This window comes from Micropterus salmoides, unplaced genomic scaffold (assembly GCF_014851395.1).
Source record: "Micropterus salmoides isolate LMB-PRFRI ecotype aquatic unplaced genomic scaffold, ASM1485139v1 Ms_hic_scaffold_2, whole genome shotgun sequence".
Taxonomy (NCBI): domain Eukaryota; kingdom Metazoa; phylum Chordata; class Actinopteri; order Centrarchiformes; family Centrarchidae; genus Micropterus; species Micropterus salmoides.
Window position 1 is genome coordinate 32,283,575 of NW_024041150.1, and position 19,400 is coordinate 32,302,974.

The 19,400-nt window shown below is 39.4% G+C and overlaps 1 protein-coding gene across 1 annotated transcript in view; it reads left to right on the forward strand.

Moving 5' to 3' along the window:
* The first annotated feature begins 4,339 nt into the window (after positions 1-4,339).
* trpc5a (transient receptor potential cation channel, subfamily C, member 5a) overlaps positions 4,340-19,400 on the forward strand; it is a 118,642-nt gene continuing 103,581 nt past the window's right edge. Inside the window, exons 1-7 of the mRNA XM_038730907.1 lie at positions 4,340-4,368; positions 5,610-5,712; positions 8,640-8,890; positions 15,811-15,927; positions 16,030-16,092; positions 16,765-16,902; positions 18,208-18,434. Coding sequence (XP_038586835.1) covers positions 4,345-4,368; positions 5,610-5,712; positions 8,640-8,890; positions 15,811-15,927; positions 16,030-16,092; positions 16,765-16,902; positions 18,208-18,434 — 923 coding nt within the window. The 5' untranslated portion in view covers positions 4,340-4,344. The remainder of the gene's footprint in view (positions 4,369-5,609; positions 5,713-8,639; positions 8,891-15,810; positions 15,928-16,029; positions 16,093-16,764; positions 16,903-18,207; positions 18,435-19,400) is intronic.

Below are 19,400 nucleotides of genomic sequence, written 5' to 3' on the forward strand. Positions count from 1 at the left end.
CTACCAGCTGATTACTGGAACTCACTTTGCAGCTCCCAGTTAGACTGAACAATAAATTATACCAAAGTTTGTCACGGTCAGTCTTGTCTGGTTCAGTCTAAACCAGCTCGGGTCAGTTCACTTCACTTCGGTCCCAGCCAGTCCAGCCATGCTCTGGTAACTCAAGGTCACCCTGGATGTGAATTAATTTACTGCAAATAAATTAGCTAAATTAAAATGGCAAACTGTGGCTCGTTACAAAAAGGTCAGACACACACAAGATGCCGAGGTCACGGTGTTTCCTCCTGCCTCTTCCTCAGCGGCTAATAGGGTTTAATCAGACTCGTTATTGATGGAATAAATAAACTGAAGTAGAACAAGTAAAAGTTTTTGGAAATGACTGTCAATCTCACAATGACTGTGAGTAACCCAGTGTAACATTTATACTTCAAAGCACCATGGAAACTGCCATTGCCAGTTGAGTCAGTATTTTCAGTCCACAGTTGACAATGCTGGTAACTGGAGGCACTCATTTATCTGTCAGCTGTTGATAAAGGGTCCACTGACAGCAACATCTTCTTTTTCTTCTTTACAAACACAACACATGACAAAAATGTCAGTGGAGCAAAATATTTGCATCAAGCTCAGACCAATAAATCTCCCTATTCTGACCAAGACAGCCCTCCATTATCTGCATAACCTATTAGCCGGTCATCCAGAGGATTTCTGTGTCACAGCAGGCTTAGTCCGGTCAGATTTAGGATTCAGGACCTGTATCTTTCTGCCAGTGATTTGTCACTCTTCTTCAGGAGGGAGTTGTGTTAGAACTTGACAGGATGAGGAGCCACAAGTGTGTATAGCTGCAGTGTTTGTGGCCTTTAAGGTTCAGGTTTTTCACAATTGGGCTTAGATTTTAAATACCAACACATTCTCACTCACGACTCAACGCATATTGACGCTTCGTCAAGGTGTCGCTTTTTAATGCCCTGGGTACCCTTTTTGCGTCATTTGTAGAGGTTTAGGGCTCCGCAGTTAAGTTAGCAACGCTGAGCAACAATAAATATGCAACGTCCGCTTAGACTTTTGCAATTTGGTTAGGTTTAGGCACCAAAAGTACTTGGCTAGGGTTAGGCAACAAGTCTAAACCAGGATTTTTTAAAGTCTGAGACTACAGGCCTCCTGTCAGACAAAGCTTAGTGCTTAGTTTCGCTCAATTCCTGGATGCCTATCATGTTATTTGGTGCCATAGACATTTAAAAAATGAAACATAGACCAAAACAGTTTAATATTGCTGTTTGACATAATTTCAGACTACACCAAATGTACACCAAAAATGAATGTATTTGTATTTATTAGTTTCTGACTCTGATAGTAGTGGTAAAGAAAGTAAACTTCCTAAACCTTTTTTAACCAAATGGCACACATTAAGGCTATCCTATGTGATCTCCCTTTGATAGCAAGCAGCTCAACTATAAAACGCTGTGGGAAATATTTAAAATCAGCTGAGATTAAATTTCAGTTTAGCTCTGATTTTTAATTGTATGTGAAAGTATTACGGTGGCCAAGAGAGCTTAATGCAGAGCAACTTTGTAGGAAGCAAACGCAAACAAACATAAGGCAAGCAAATGAAGAAAACATCTTCATCACCCGGTATGTCCCAATTAGAAAAGTGCTGAAAATAAATAAAACACAAGCAAATTAGTTGGCACCATTCACCTATTTGGCAATAAAAACATGAGTTAAAACACAATAGAAATTACCTGGGGACACTACAAAATAGTTATTAGTGAACGGTTGGCGCAACTGCAGGTGGATAGCCAATATCTCAGGTATTCAGAATGTTAAAACTAAAATAAAACATTTAACAGAACCAAAGATTAATGAGCTTGTTTATTTTTAGTTTCTGCATTTTGTTGTGTACGACTTCCAACATTTCTGTTTTTGTTGTTTTTTTAGACTCGCCGCTTCCCCCGATCAGCCTGGTTGCATTGCAGATCTGTATCACAGCTGCAATAATAGGCTCAATTTACAGTGTCAGACTGAGCTCCTAACCCACATCTGTGATATTAGCATATCTGTCATCATCAGCGAGATACATGATGAGCCAGCATTGTGGTCACAAACTGGAGCATCATGTGAAAGACAGAACATTAAAACCCTCCAGTGTTGCAGAAACTGGAGTAAATTGTCTGACTTATCTTTTAATGCAAACAATGACAACTTTTTTAACATTTTATATCCATAACTTTGTGTTTGAAATTTGAAGGGGCAGTAGTAACCTATAATGCTCAGAGTTTAAACATGTTGTTGAGGAGTCATTGTCTTGTGTAATAGTAAACTTTTGCTTTTGAGCCATTGGTTGAAAGAAACAAGCATTTGTGAACATTTGAACAAGCCTGCCAGAAGGTGTCGGATTTAGTTTTTGATTCTGTATTTTACCAGGTCAAAACTTCAGACTTGAATGTTCTGGTCCAAGTCAAGCCGTACCTCTCATTTAATTCTGACCAAGAACCAAACTGATCTGTAGCTAAACATGCTGAACTCTGTAGTCTTTACCTCGTCAGGTCTTTATTCCAGAGAGGAAAACGGCTGGAAATGAGCATCTGTGCAGATTGCAGTTTGTTCCTGACCTCCCTGTTTTACTTTCCAAGACTAACAACATTGAGATGTAAATGATATTTTCTATCATTTTATTTTACATTTTACACTCTTCTATTCTTAGACCAAAACTTAAATTTATGTAGAATGTCCAAGTTCTCATTGTTTTTCAATCTTTTCTTTACCCCAGGGACACAACGGCACTATTTACTATTGAAGATAATTGTAATCAACTACCCCAGCATTCAAACCAACAGCTTCAGTAATTGTGTCTTCCAGACACATGCAGATGGTTATCAGTGTTTCTTTCCTCTGGAATCATTTTGACAGCTCTCTACTGCTGGAAAATGAATCCCACACTTGAAAATGTCTAACAATAAAAATGCATCATCTGTCTTCAGTTCTTGATCCCAAAAAAAACAAATGTGGAGCAATTATGGTGCAAAAAGTCAACCTGATAAAACCTACATGAATAAATATAATTGGGCAAACAAGCGGAGCTTCTAAACGTTGGAGATTACACATATTAACAAGTCTAGAGCCAGTAATACTGCGGGATGAGGCTTATCCTTGGTCTGTGTGCTGTTTATTGTGCTAAATAGAGTCAGTAATCTGCACTGCTTTAACTGCCCAATCCATCAGTCGCCCGTCCATCAATGTCTGGATGGTTTTATCGCTGGTAAAAAAATAAAAAAATAAATACGCCTACGGTACTCCTGCTGTCTGCTGGTTTTCTGCAAGTCTTCAAATGTCAGACAGAATTAGGTGAAGTTGAGGGTTTTTACCGACCTTTAACAACTTTATTTTTTCAATTTATTCAATTTTATTTTACATAGGCTCGGTACATGGCACACATACTTTCTTTCAGGATACAGGAACGTTTTTATCCAGGGATCATAAACAGATAGAGCAGCGTGTATAGATGGACGTGAATGTATAATAATAATAGTAATGTAAATATGTTATAAAAGTACAATAATAATATTAATAATCTTTATTGATAGAGCTCTTATCAAAACAATGTTACTAAGTGTTTTCGAAAGAGCAAAGAAAGTAAAATACAGCAAACAAAATAAGAAACACGGTAAAAGCAGGAAGAAAGTTGTGAAATAAAAACACAGTTAAAAGAAAAATTGATAATTCATTAAAATCAACCAACATCAGGAAAGGCGGCTCTATAAAAGTATGTTTTAAGAAGGGACTTAAAAGACTTCACTGACTCAGCTGCCACTTTACGTACTTTTGATTTAAATTGTTATAAATTCATAATTGCTGTTTATCATCTTTCTATATAATCATATTTTGACAAAAAGGTGGTTCACTTGTCCAAATGAATGATGTTGAGCTGGCTTTATACCGCCCAGTGAAAGCATGTTTTATTCCCCACGGAAATTATTATTATTATTATCATTAAATCTACCTGCTTTGCACCTGCCTCAGAGTTCTCATTCACACACACACCTACTCTCGAGTCTGTTACCGAAAACACACCAGCTTGCAGATACACATAAAGGAAGTGTATTGGATCTGGGTGTTTAGATTTGACTGAGTTATGATTCCACATGTATTGCAGACGTTGCTCTGTCCTCTTCCTTTCTCTCTCGTGACTTTGAGACGTTTAAGTAAACAACATCTTTCTTTCTCTCTCTTGAGTTTTTGCTTCATTCGCTTCTATTTATTTCATGACTGGTGATGTTCCTCTTCCTGGTCTTCTTTAGTAACTCTCACCTCTGCTCTTCTTTCTTCCTGACTGGACAGATGAATCCTATGACACAGCTGTACTACAAGAAGGTGAGTCCAATACACATTTGTTAGGACAATATTTTGACTTACATTAAGTCCCTTGCAGCTTATTTAAACCATAAAAAAAACAAGTCCGCTGTTCAAGGACTTTGACAATATGAGGACTTGATAAAATGTCCTCAGTGTAAGGGTTAAAACTCTTATTGGTCCTCACAAAGATAAGTTAGCAAGAAAACATACAGGACAAAAACAGATTCACACAAGTCTGTCAGTCTGTCCATCTCCCTCCTGTTTCACAGTGTCGACTAATGAAATAATCTGTGGTAGCGTTATTTACTGTAACTTCATGGTTACTTCAACACTAAATACTTGTTTTCAACCGCAGCCTCGGCTGTTTCATGTGTCTTGTTCAGCTCTACTGTATTGATGAATGATGTTTTATAATAGTTGACTTAAAAATAAAATATCCACCGCCGCATGAAGAATTTATAATTGCAGATGACAGAGAAATCCAACAGCTGATTTGTTTGACTTATAAGCCTGTTTAAGCCCTAAACCAAACAGCGAGCATCAAATAATTACAGCCACATGGCCATGCTAGCCGTGTGGCTGCAGGGATGCCATTGTCAGTCTGTGTCGTCTAGAAAACAGTTCCCTGTTTGATCACAGGAACTGACACAAAGAACACAGGGCTACTGATCCAAATTCATCCGGTCAATATAAACTATTGAGTTTGTCTCTGACATTGCTGCTCTGATGAATTACCATGAAGCAGAAGTACATGTGATCAATTGATCAATCATTGTCACCTGCTGAGCTGAATCACACAGCTCCTGATCAATGTAGCTTCTAGATTTCACTTTAAATCACCTCACTCATTAAATATGTGGACATTTCTCTATGATGCAGCACATCTGCTCATTTTCCCTGAAGCTTAATTTAATATGCTATGTGCTGTAATAACTTCTGACATGATCAAAGATGCTCTTTATTTTAGGTACTCACATAAAAATCCATAACCCTTATCATGTAAAAGTGAAAGTCAAACTCTAAGCATAATCAATGTTGATATGCACAGTACATGATTATACACTATTAACAAAAGTGTAACAATAAATAGCAGGAATGGATAGTGAAATAGTGTAAAATCACTACCTGAAAAAGAGGCATCTACTTTTTCAAAAACAATTGTTAAATTTAAAAAAAAGCAACAATTGTGGCTTGAAGAGTTAGGGTTGTGTTCTTTATGTTTCTTGTTATGAGTTTTTGTGTTGTGATTGTTTGTTTAGGCGACGTACTCGCCGTACCGTGACCGCATCCCGCTTCAGATCGTGCGAGCTGAGGTGGAGCTGTCTGCTGAGGAGAGGGCCTACCTCACCGCTGTGGAGAAAGGTGCACACATATTCAACCTTCCTCCACCACCATCCAGCCATCTGTTCCTTTTTTCTCCATTAGCATCATCATAGCTCCCTCTTCATTCTCCTGATCCACTCACCTCCTAAATGATGCAGAGTCGATACTTTCTGATGGCTGAACGGTGGCAGCAGCTGGTCAGTCAGACTCTGCTGTAGCCAACAGTTCACAGGTGTCATCTCTGCAACAGCTGACATGTGCTTCAGCAGACTGTCGTCCTGTCGTAGTGTCCTTGAACAAGATGCTGAAACCCAAACTGTTCACCAAGCATGAGAACCTATCCAAATCACATTCTTCCTGTTTAGCTTTGGGTGATATGAAACAAATGAATGTTGCGAAAATGAAATGATCACAGCCTTATAAAAGTAGTTGTTAAAAGTCATATTTGTCCCACTGAACATATTATGTTTCTATTATTAATTCCAGTCCTTTTCATTTTCTGCATCAGTGTACTGTAAGGTGATACCTAAAAACTCCTGATTGAATCATCAGTACAAAAGATGTGGTTCCTTTATTAAAATGCTACGGTTTTCACATTATGGTAAGAAACATCTCTCCCCAAGCTTTAAATTCTGTTGTGTGCTCTGCAAATGTCAAGCTGAAGAAAAAGTTTACACTTTGTAGAAACCTGATAAAACATTCAACAGTTTGAATGAAATCACTTTCGGATTCTTGATCAGTGTTGAATAAGTTCAGCAAGTGGCGCTGAAACTGAAACTGATGGCCGTGACATAAATCTAAAGTCCTGTTAAATTATCTAGGGGACGTCTGTGTTTATATATTGATGAACTTAAGGATATCATTAAAGAAATCTTCCCAGTGATGAAAAGTACACTGAAGTACTATACTTAAGCACAATTTGAGGTACTTGTATTTCCAGTTTAAGCTACCTTACACTTCTCCTCCACTACAATCTGTATGTTACAAAAGCTTATAAAAGAATATTGTTAAAGATGAACACAATGGTCCACAACCTTTTGGGCTTGTGACCTCTTACAGCATGTATTTGGGGCTCCTTGTCACATTTCAGACATCTAACAAATGTTAGCATTTGGATTTTGGAGGTTTGACCCCTGGGAACCTTTGGACCATAGGCGTCGCTAGACACATTTTACTGGGGCACGTGCCCCAGCATCTATGTGCAGTGATCCAGGAAAATTGTCAAGGAACCCTTGCCGTTGTTTTTGGACGTGTAGGACTACGTGGTCAAGTTAGCAACAATTGGCTACATGAGCAACGTCCGGTCAAGTTAGCAATAATATATATATATATATCCAACGTCCGGTTACACTTTCAAAATAAAACTACTGGTTAAAGTGAAACGGCAGATTGTTAAGGATATGACACGTCGCAAAACACGAGTCAGTGCTGAATGAAAGTGTTTACCACGTTGTGAGGACAAAGAAGGACTATCCTTCTGTGCGCAAGAAGAGAAAATAACTCAATGAGAGTGACTTTTGGGAACAGCAGTCAGGTAAACTTGTGTTCTCTTCTCTGAAAGTCCGATGTGAGCAGTGTGTTTTTGTTTGGTTGCTTGCCAGACTGTGACTGAACAACTATTTATTATGTTTGATAAACGGCAACGTGCAACGATGTTTATAAACTACAGCATGAACCACATTGCGCGTAAACATGCGTTTATACGCGCGTGCACAAAATTAAACTTGCGCATTTCACTTGCGCATTTCAGGAGAAGGGTCCGGCTGAGCGGTGCTACATTCCGCAGTCGGACCACACGGTGTGATGGCACACATAATTTGAAAACAAGACAGTGATTATCTGTCTCTCAGTGAAGGTTTAGTTACAACTCTGGACTAATACAAGATATGGATGTACATCTTTCAGTAAATAATAAACATCACACATCTAGTCAAGTTATATAAGTAGTATTTTACCTTTCAAAATGTATCAAAAGAAACCTCTGGGAGCCAGTTTGAATGGGTCTTATGCAGCTGATAACATTAATATCTAGCAAATATTATTTTCTATAATTTACAGGTGCTATGATTAAATTTGTCAGTAGAGTAGATGCTGGATCATAATAATAATAATAATAAGCCAATACTAGCACCGCTGATCCAAATACAGTACCAGCACAGACCCAGTCCAGACATTTTTTGAAAAGGTCACACAGACCCTAGTGAGATACAGGCAGCCTCAGCCAGTAATAGTACAGCCACTGGTCTACAGGCAGCATCAGATACAAGCAGTATAGACCCTAATGAAGGATTGAGTTAGTTAGAGGTCCATTCAAATCAGCAGATTTTTCTAGAAGAGGTTTCCATTCAGACTTATTACAGAGACAGACTGTTTTAATGGAGAGGTGGTAGTGAGCACTGCAGTGTCAGGTGTGACGAGCAATGGCAAATTGTTTACATGGCTCACAAGTCAGGTAGGAGGGCCATGGCAGAATTCATCTTAGGTGGTGACATAGGTGTGGGTGTGCATGCTCTGGTCAAAGCCCTTCCTTTAACATGACAGAGCCAATATTAATGGGCTAAGCAAGGGATGCTGGTGAGGCACATAGTGACACATTTCATACACTTGAATCAAAAATAACTAAAATCATAAATCAAAATTTTAGATAAGGGATGAGAGGGCCTGTGCCCCAGCAGATCTTTATGTCTAGCAACACCCCTGCTCTGGACTAAACCATCTTTAGTAACTGTAAAGTAGTTAAACCCAGCTCCACCTTAACCAGCTACAATAGTAAATAACTGCTTACACATTTTTGCATCAGGATTAACAATCTTAAAAATCCCTATACTTAATACACTATGCTCATAATTCTTCTGTACTCTTGAGGTTTAAATGCAGGTATTTTACTTGTAAGGAAGTATTTTACATTATTGTTTAGGTCTGTTCCTTCAACCATCAACCCCTCCACCCTCCCTCTGCCTCCCCAGGTGACTATGCGGGTGTCAAACATGCCCTTCGCGAGGCGGAGGTCTACTACAACATGGACGTGAACTGCCTGGACCCGCTGGGCCGCAGCGCGCTCCTCATCGCCATTGAGAACGAGAACCTGGAGATCATGGAGCTCCTGCTTGACCACGGCATCCACACCGGCGACGCCCTGCTCTACGCCATCAGGAAGGAGGTGGTGGGCGCCGTGGAGCTGCTGCTGTCGCACAGGAGACCCAGCGGCGAGAAACAGGTGTGTGTGTGTCTTTGAACAAAAGAGAGGGAGACGGCCTCCGTGCATGCATGTTGATCTGTTGCATCCAGACACATTCATGTGTTTGCATTTACCCATCTGTAAATGTGTTTGTTTTTCCATTTGTATGTACTGTGTGTGTGTGTGTGTGTGTGTGTGTGTGTGTGTGTGTGTGTGTGATAATGAGTAGTGCATCCATTCATTGTAATGCTTCATGCCACGTTTTGCTGAGAGGATGGAAATTAAACAGCTCGTTTTATAGACACACTGTGAAATAGGATTTAGAGACAGACAGTATATTTGTTTATGCCATATATCTGTGTGTGTGTGTGTGTGTGTGTGGGTGTGTGTGAGAGAGAGAGTAAAAGAACATGTTGCACAGTTCAGTTAACATGTAGGTGTTAAGGGGGATCGAAGAGGAGAGATTCAGAGAGAGGAAGTGAAAGAGAGCGAGGGAGCACATGATGATGAGGGCGTGGGGGGTTGAAGAGTGAGTGAGAGACATTGGAGAAGAAAAAAGATCAGAGGAGAGAGAGAGAGAGAAAGGAAAAGCAGAGAACAAGGAGATACATTTAACAAAAGAGAAAAACACAAGAGAGGAGAAACAGAGTTCTTCTTCGTGTACATTAATTCCTGGACCGTCTGAGGCTGTGAGGTTCCACGTCTCCATGGCAACCAACCCTTGGCCGAAGCAGAGGATTGTGGGAAGGTTTTGGTTGCATCTCAGTTGGACGAGGATAAATCTGTTCTCGCTGTGTGTCTCTGTGTCTCTTTTTTCTTTTTCTGCACATCCTCCTGTTTCTCTTCTCTATTTGATTCTTTCCACTAATTACTTTTCTTTTGATCCCCTTCAGTTATTTTACACAATGACATACGGTGATCTCAGACCTGAACAGCCTCTTGTAGGTTTAGAAAATTCTGCTCACCCAAAGTCTAATATAAATAAGTAACATTTTACACATCTAAACATTTAACTAACAAACCGTTAGTCACCAATTAGCATCACATCCCCTGGTATGAGAGCGTTAATGGATGTTGAACTATTTAATGGTCCTTAATAGATTTTTATGCGCGAGTTAAAATTCCATTACTATCATTTAGTAAAGCTTAAAAGTATGCAGATTATTATGTGTTGAATAATGATTACTATACCATTCATTATAAAATGTATGTAAAGTGGTGAGTGTAAATGTTTTCCATAAACATCCTGGTGTTAATAAGCTGCTTAAAACAACACATAATAAATGTGCATGAAGACAGGAAGCGGTGAAAGTGAACTAAAAACTGTCAAAACAGTGTTAGAAAACACATTTCACATTATCAACCAGAAAGTCACACCAGTGTGACTGAACAACTACAGCCAGTGTACATCCATAGATGAGTTCACACTGGTGCACTTTGACAGTCCATTCAACCTCTGCACGGATCATCAGTGGGTGAAGATGAAGGCTTTATGCCGTAATAACACTCCACCATGCAGAGGGCATACAAAATTTACATTTAACCTCAGAGAAAAAGATTCCAGCTTTAAAACAGTGCAGCACAACAGTATAAAACAAATATACAGGCAAATCATATCAGTGAACATTTATTTGCATTAAAAGAGAAGCGGCAGCAAACACCCTAGCAAATTTCACTTTTACCCACCACAGTCTTTCCATTTTACCGATCCGGATACAAACACTTGCTTGTGGAAAACAGAAAAGTGTTTGTTGTTGATTCGGAGACTGAAGCATCTGAACAGGTAAATCTAACAGCAACATTCGTGAACAGAATTTTATACTCTAAGTTAAAGAAGCTGTGTGTGTGTGTGTGTGTGTGTGTGTGTGTGTGTGTGTGTGGTTTGAATGTGATAACTATATTAAGAACTGGATGTGTGTATTCCGTGTGTGTTTTCTAAACTGCTCTTTCCCAGCTGACAGGTAGAGTCGATGCCTTTTATCTTCTCCTGGCGAGCAAAACTGTTGACCTCCCTGCCATCCCTCTCCATCTGACTCAGTCTGACTCCCCCTCTCTCTTTTTAATACCTCTCTCTCTCTCCTCTCCTACTCACTGATTAACTACGACCAAAGTTTTCTATATCACCAGCTCACCAGGAGGAATGAGGTAGCAACGCCAGGAAGGAAGGAAAGAAGGGAGGGAGGAAAACGTGGAAAGGTGGATGAAATCTGAAGGTCTTTGGCCTGAATTTACAAAAAGAAGTCGCACGAATGAGGGAAGGAGATAACACGGGGAGAGAGATGGTGACACTGAAGCAAAGCCACATTTTATAAAAAAAAAAAAAAAAAAAGGAGTGCAGGGCATAGAGTGAGGAAATCCAGACAGAGAGAAAGGGAAGGAATAATAAATGAGGGACATCAGTGATGGAGAGAGGAAGTGAGAGAAATTGTTACAGAGAGAGAGAGAGAGAGATACAGATGAGGAAAGGTTTTTCAGGCTCCCTCTCACTCTTCCCTTTGATGTGTGAAGTGTGTGGGGGAAAAAAAGATTAAGTGTACATGTGTGTGTTTGTGTGTTGCTGGAGTCGAAGATAATTTTTGGTTGTTTTGATCTGTGTGTGTGTGTGAGAGAGAGAGAGAGATTATGCAATCAGTGCATCTGCAGATGTGTGGATGCAAACATATATGTTTACGTAAAGTTCCCCGTATAAATTACTATTTTTCTAACCAACTACATCAATCAATATCACAAAAACCTTCTGTATTGATTTATTTGATTTGATTTCAAGTGACTCTGGTTGATCTGCAGTTATAGCAAATCAGCAGTTCCCTTGTGGGTGTGAGGGACCAAGCAACTGAATACTGGGCCCATAGAGGAGCTCATCTTAACCAAACTCAGGCTGCAATAACTGAACTGACTACTACAAACTGTAAACTAAAAATTCCTTGGTGTGGCAGGCATTTGGGGCAGACTAATTGGCCACTTCCGGCAGCAGCTCCCTCAACACTGGTAACTCAAGAAATAGAAATTAGAACTTAAGGCAAACTAAAGTGTGAATGTTCAGAAGTTAACTATATGAGCACACTACAAATAGGAACTGCCAAGAATAATAAATAAACTATGAGCTATGTATGGTCAATTATCTGCTCGCTGACACAGGGCAGTGGTGTGGCAGCAGGTGCAACCATCACAGTAAGTTTTTTCCTGCAAAAGATGCAGTGTAATAAAGCAAACGAGGCCCACTGTGGTACACAATTTGAGTGCTGGTTTAAGAATGCCCAGCGGCGGCTGTGGTCGCAGAATTGGTGGTTTTGATCCCAAGCTCAGCTCTGTCCACATTCAACTGTCTGTCCTTGAGCAAGACACTGCGTTCCATGTTATTCCGGGTGGTTAGGCGAGTGCCTTTCGTGGTAGCTCTCTACCATCATCGGGTGAATGAGTAATTCAGAGGCGAGTTATAAAGTGCTTTGGATAAAAGTGCCATATAAATGCACTCAGATTCTGATACCATTGAGAAACTGGGCAAAACATGACAAACACAAGCATTTTGCATCGATGTCTGTGAAGATTCATCCAGGTCTTAGTTATCCAAAGAAGGTTAAAGTCAAGGGCAACTGGACTTGGTTGAAGATACTAGAAGAAGAGAGAACTGAAGAAGTCCTTTGGATGAGGGACGAAACGTCTTCTAGTATCTTCAACCAAGTCCAGTTGCCCTTGACTTTAACCTTCATAGCATTTTGCATCTAAACTTCCAACTAAGGAAAGATCACAAATAAGAATTAAATCCATACATCTCTAGGTGTAGCCAGCAGCTGGTTAGCTTAGCTTAGCATAAAGATTGGAAACATATGGAGACAGCTAGCCTCGCTATGTCCGTCTACATGCAATGCTAAAGCTCATTAATTACATTATATCTCGTTAAATCTCTTACTAAATCTTACTAAAGTGTAAAAAATACAATTTGCTGTTTTTAGGGGGTGGTTTGTGGGGCTGTTTCTTGGCTGCAAGCATTTGCCAGGCATCCAGCAGAGACTCCAGGAAGTTACTATTTATCTCCACCAAAAAACAATATGTGTATTTCTCAAATTATTGAACTACTATTTTATGGTCTTTTCCAGTTGACCACATTTTGGGTGAGGTTTATTTATTATCCTTTGATCAGTTTGAACCCGGCCCTCTGGTCCATGTTGATTGTGTCTCTTAAAAACAAAAAAAACATTTGTTCAGGAACTTTGAAGGTAAACGATTTCTGTTCCAGAAGACCTCTGATATAAAGTACAGTACATAACTAAATAAATATTGCAGTGTTATTTTTCTAATCAGGGTCAGTCCTCACCAACAGCAAAAAGCCAATGAATGTTTTGATGCATAAAAAATCATTGAAATCAAAATTTCAGATCAAAAAACATCAAAAATGCATATTTTCCTGTGTGTTTTACTAAGTACATTTATATTTACCTGTGTGTTCTCTCCCTGTCTCTTTAATCTGTGTGTGATGCCCAGCCCGTGGCAGCTGTTCTCACACTCCTTATCACGCCAAGGGGAGAAAAGAGGGGGAGAGAGATCGGATGAGGAAAAAAGGTTTTGGCAGCAGGGAGGAGGGAGAGAGGAGCTGAAAAGACCAAAATGGAGGAGAGAGATGAGAGGAGAGGAAGCAGGTCGATAAACAAAGACAGCAGGAGGTCAGAAGAGGAGAAAGATTGAAGAGAGGATGAAGAAGAGAGGGTGTAGAGAAAGGAGAGAAGATGGTAGACAGGGTGGTGGGAAAATTAAAAAAAAATATATAATGTGTTAAAAAATTTTTTTCTTCTTTGCTTAGAGGGAGGGGTCCTAAACCCCAGGTTAGGAAACAGTGATATGAGGAATGAAGCTGCAGGCGCACACTTCAGTCCGCGCTGATGAAGATGCTAACATAATGTTTTCACTGTTAAATTAATACTTTCACAGTTTGGGAAGAAGGCAGGATAGGTGGAAAAGAAGAGGAGAGGATGAGGAGTGAAAGACAGACCGAGGAGGCAGACAGAGTGAAGATGAGAAGGACGAAGAGAAGCACTCTGCTTCGTTCTCACTCTGAGAGATGAAAGAGAGTCCACATGTGTTCACTCCACTCCTCCCTCCTCTTCCTCAAGTCTGCTCCTCTCACTCCTTCTGATGTTTTGGATTGCGTATGTGCGTGTGTGTGCGTGTGTGTGTGTGCATGTGTGTGTGTTCACACTTTTAAGTCTCCCTATTTTGCATTGAAAAGCAGTATAAAACACTTAAATAGTTTATGACACACTATAATGTTGTTCAATTTAGTTGTACTGTGTTATTATTGTGTACTTTTTCCACATACTGTGTACTTATCGTGCATTTTATTACGTGTTGTGTTTTTAGCTCAGTTCCTCTTCACGTGGCTCGGACAGTCATTTAATCTTTTTTGTTTTCATTCTTGTCTGTAAAGAACAAATACAAATAAAGTTTACATACATATTTACGTAGTTTTATGCACATATAATTATTTGTTAAGGTATTTGTCAACAACTATAACTCCCGTGCGTGAAGGCTTGTGTATAATATGCTATATAGAAAAACATTTGTAATTTAAAATCTCTTTATAGGAGATCAATCATCAATTCATTAATAAACACTTTAAAATGTCTACTTACAACAACATTATTATGTCAACCTTATACTTAGTGCTTATGTGCTACATAGAAGGGGTTTAAAGTTTTTTGTTTCATTTACTGCAATCTTATTTACATGGGGACAGAGAAAAGTAGTAGATTTAACTCAATAGCAATTATTGAGGTTGTAGGTTTTTTTTTTTTTTTTCAAACTTTCATGTTGCTTTGACTATCCCTTGTATTTTGTTTTGAATTTATCCACCAATAACTGACAACTGAGACAGAGTTTTACCTCCTCTTCCAAGAGTGTCTTCGAGAATCCTTAACTTATGGCTGGCAGTCTTGTAATCGCTGTGAAGTAACCAGCTGAGACCCCAGGAAATGAGGGCAACTGCCCAAAAAAGTCTGGCATATAACCCCCATAAAAACCACAAATTGTCCTTCTTACACTTCAGGTTTTTATACAGATTAAACAAATGAAATATAATGTGTTCAAAAGTGAGCTTCAGGGATGCTAATAGGTGGATTTTGTTATCTTTTGACAGAGCCAGGCTAGCTGTTTCCCTGTTTGTGCTAAGCTAAATGTTTTCAGCTTTAAAGTGTGTACTTGCAGCTTTAAACCTCACATCCCTGGTTCCCAACCTGCGGTTTAAACCCCACTAAAATATATGAGATGATTAACAGGCTAGCAAATAATAAAAAAAAAATATCACACACTAAATAATGTGTATTTTGTGTTAATTTTCTGTATTTTTTATTCTTTGTGAAATACTTTTGTTTTGCCTCTTAAAACCTCTAAAACATTGAAATGAAGGAAATGTTTGCATCCCGTAGACCAATACAGTTAAAAACACTGGGATTCAAAGTGTGTGTACACACTTTGTAGTAAAAGAAAAATTGATCATAATATATCCTTTATTCTGTCTTTCTCACACATCTACTTGTAATGACCGACCACCTGGTCTTCACTTGGTAATAAAACGCTCTTTCACTCTCTTGTTTCTCTCAAACTACAGCAGGTGTTCAGAGTCACGTCAATGAGGGATATAATGAGTTTTTGGCGAGGATGTGCCGTTAAATATGTACCTCTGCAGTGTTCTTTTTTTGTGGAATGCATTACACTAATTTAATTTGTTTTAATCTGATTCAAGTGAGTTTAATTTGATTCATTATTTGATTAATTTGTCCTTTCCTTTGAGTTGTTCCCCTTACGTAACACTGCTGAATCAAGGCTTTTTAATTGGGCATTGACAGTCTAAGAAGAAGCTCAAAAATCATTTTATTTTTATATTTCAGTTATCATCCACCCTTTAAATGAAGGTGGTGCCTTTTTTCCATTTTATAAAAGAGTGTTTGTTCTTTGTTCTTCTTCAGGTACCGTCGCTGATGATGGACAGTCAGTTTTCAGAGTTCACCCCAGACATAACTCCCATCATGCTCGCTGCTCACACCAACAACTATGAGATCATCAAGCTCCTCGTCCAGCGGAAGGTGACACTATACACACAAGTTTCTGTCAGCAACTGGAATTTAATTAACTTAGATGTTAGCTGATAATAATTTATCTTTTTATTATGTTGTTGTTCTGTTTAGGTCACCATTCCCAGACCACACCAGATACGATGTGACTGTGTTGAGTGTGTATCCAGTTCAGAAGTAAGTAATTATTTCTCTACAAATTCATTTTTGCAATGCAATATTTGAATATACAGTTATTACTCCCATTGAACCGTTTATTTTAAGCATATTTTCTTAAATAATTGCATGTCTTTAACGTCCCCTCTTCCGTATTTTCCTCTTCTACTCAATTAAATTATTCGTTAGTGTAAAATATTTTTGTAACTCACAACGCACGTTTTCTTCTTTATATATAGTCCTGATTTATGTCGAGCTGCCATAACATCTCACACAATTACATGTCATGTTCATAAAGATTCATTCATGTCCATGACAGGTGCCATGTCTGTCTTATGCACCCGTTCTAATAAATAAAACAGCTACACCTTTACCAAAGAATTACTGAAGGACCTCTACTCTAATTGAGTATTTTTACATTGTGGTATTTGTACTTTACTTAAGTAAATAATCTGATTACAACACTGCCATTTTTCTCTTAAGCTTGCAGTTCAGGTGACTAAACCATCATGTTAATTGAAATATTAAAACACCCATCAGGATTTTGGATACTATTTCTAAGACTGGCTGACTCACAGCTCTTGGACCTCCTAAGGAGATGAGACATATCAGGGTATGACGTGGTATGGGTGGGTTTTAACCTTTGAAAGTGATGAATTGATCTTTCCCTCTTGTTTATGCCTCCTTCTGTAGGTAGACAGTCTTCGGCATTCACGGTCTCGACTCAACATCTACAAGGCTCTGGCCTCGCCCTCCCTCATTGCGCTATCCAGTGAAGATCCCATCCTCACTGCCTTCAGACTGGGCTGGGAACTCAAAGAGCTCAGCAAGGTAAGGATATTGATGCTTTTTAGTTGTGTGTTTACTGGCAAACGACTTTTTGTTACAGGTACAGGGTTCCTCTTGCAGAATGAATTGACCCATTGCTAAGCAACTCCCCGAATACACAGCTGGCCAATCACAGTGCAGTATAGGATGAGGTCCGTCACTTTCATGGATGTGCTCCATTTTGGCTGTATTTTTCTAAGATAAGGTCAAACGCTGTTCCTGGGGCACTTATAATACTGACAGTTGCTACCAAGAGAGGCTGATAGGAGAAGTACAATTTATTCTCTTTCCAAATCCAGAAAAATGTTGACCGTGGATCATTGCTAATGTAATGTTAGTTAACGCCAGCTAACTTCCTACTGAATGTAACAACAGAAAGCCTTAATGTTCGGCTTTTTAATGATTGTAATATTGAAGAGAGGCCTACCCAGCTTTACAGGAACAGTGTTGATCGTTTATTGTTGTCTTTTGTCTCAATCGTCGGGGGATGCTGTGGTTCACTTGTGCTGTGTGATCGGTGGGCTTTAGCTTCTATCTGTCATTTTTTTCATGTCTGTTTGAGTCAGTCTGACAGCCTGAATACAACCTTCAAATCTATAATGCAACTGCAAAACTGTCTGCTTCTTTCTGAGATCGATTTTTACAACACATTTTACAATATTTCTCCAGGGAGTGCAGTAATAGACAGTGGCAGCACCTACAGTTTGTTGGACTGGGCTTAGCAAGGGGTCAGTTGTTGGCGCCAGTTCTTCTTTGTGGAGAACAGGTTCAGTCTGCTTTACAGTGACTTGTCAGTGAGGTTTTAGAACCAGGATTGGCATCAGGATTTTTGCCAGGTTTTATTTCCACAATGTACAGCTTACTGTCAAATTAAATGACACAACAACTAAAACTGTCATAATAAGGAGCTGGTACACCAGAGCAGTTTCAGTCCTCATTGGCATCGATTCTCCAAGAACCTAAGTAAACTCTACTGGAGTGATGCCACATCCTAAACTTGATGGGCTGTTAAAACCTCTGTGGAAGCAGCAGCACCAAATATTATTTATATTATACTTATATTATAAGTGACTGTACCTCGATTTTATAGTGAACTTTTTCTTTTTCTTTAAGTTCTAGCAGTGTAATCACACAAAGCCTCACAGTTCATATCATCATCATCTCTGCAGTGATTCTTCTCTCAGGCTATGAATAGACAGTAGCAGACAATATGAACCATCAAAGTTATGGATAGTTATAGTCCTGTCAGAAGTACTTCCAAAAGGTGTCCTGCCACTCTCATTGTCTGTACTATCTTCTTCTCCTCAGGTGGAGAATGAGTTTCGTCAGGAGTACGAGGAGCTATCGCAGCAGTGCAAACGGTTCGCCAAAGACCTTCTGGACCAGGCCAGGAGTTCAAGAGAGCTGGAAACCATCCTGAACCACAGAGACAACGACCAGAGCGAGGAACTGGACCCCAGACAGTGCCATGACCTGGCCAAGCTCAAACTGGCCATCAAATACCACCAAAAAGAGGTAGGGACTCAACCTGAAGAGTGACCTCTATTCATGGAATCCCTGGGGAGGAGTGCAATGTTGATACGATTGTTTTCTGATTTGTTTTATAAACCTTTGGCTTTTTCAAAGTCTCTCTCTTTGGTGAGGCCCAAAACACCAGTTTTACTGACAACAGCGATGTATTTGACTGAAAATACTGCTGAAAACTGAGAATATAGTAGTCTCTGTGAGTGTGCTTGTTTATGTAGATTATAATATTTATATGTGTATGTGCACCTTGCCTGGTGCTGAGGTTTGTTCTCAAATCCCAGCAGAAATCGATATATTCATTGCTGTTATTCATGGCCACACAGAGTGAAATATCGCAGCCTCTTTTGGACGGCTTTCCATATTGACATTTATAGCATTCAGGTTGAATACTTTACTGCTGCCTTGACTTTGCATGTTAATGTTCAACAACCATGTGTTCATATTCTAATAACACCAATATGTGTTAAACCCAGCTCTCATCTCCTCACCTGAAACTAAACAAACGTTCACATTTCGCCTCATGTGAGAACGCCAACAACGGTCATTCAGGCTTGGCCTCCGGTGTCTCCAGCGACCATAACGACGAGCACCAATGAACCAAGCAGTATTGATCATCTTGACAATGAGGTTAAATGGCTGGGTTTCCCTACCAGTCAGCTAGAACTGAAGAAGTCTCTCGGATGAGAGATGAAACATCTTCGAGTGTCTTTACCCAAGTTCAGCTGCCCTTGATTTTAACCTTCCTTGGATAATAACACCAATACATACTAATGAGCAAACATGCTAAACACTATACTGATAATCCCAGTTTATGTTGGCATTTACTGTAGGTGTGTACATACAGTACGTGAGCCCGTATTTAGAAGTATTTATATGTGTCTGTGTGTATGTGTCTATGTTCATATATAGAAACATGAGTGTTGAAAGCAGAGAGAGGGATAGAGAGCAGAAAAAAAGGAAGGATGAATGGGGGC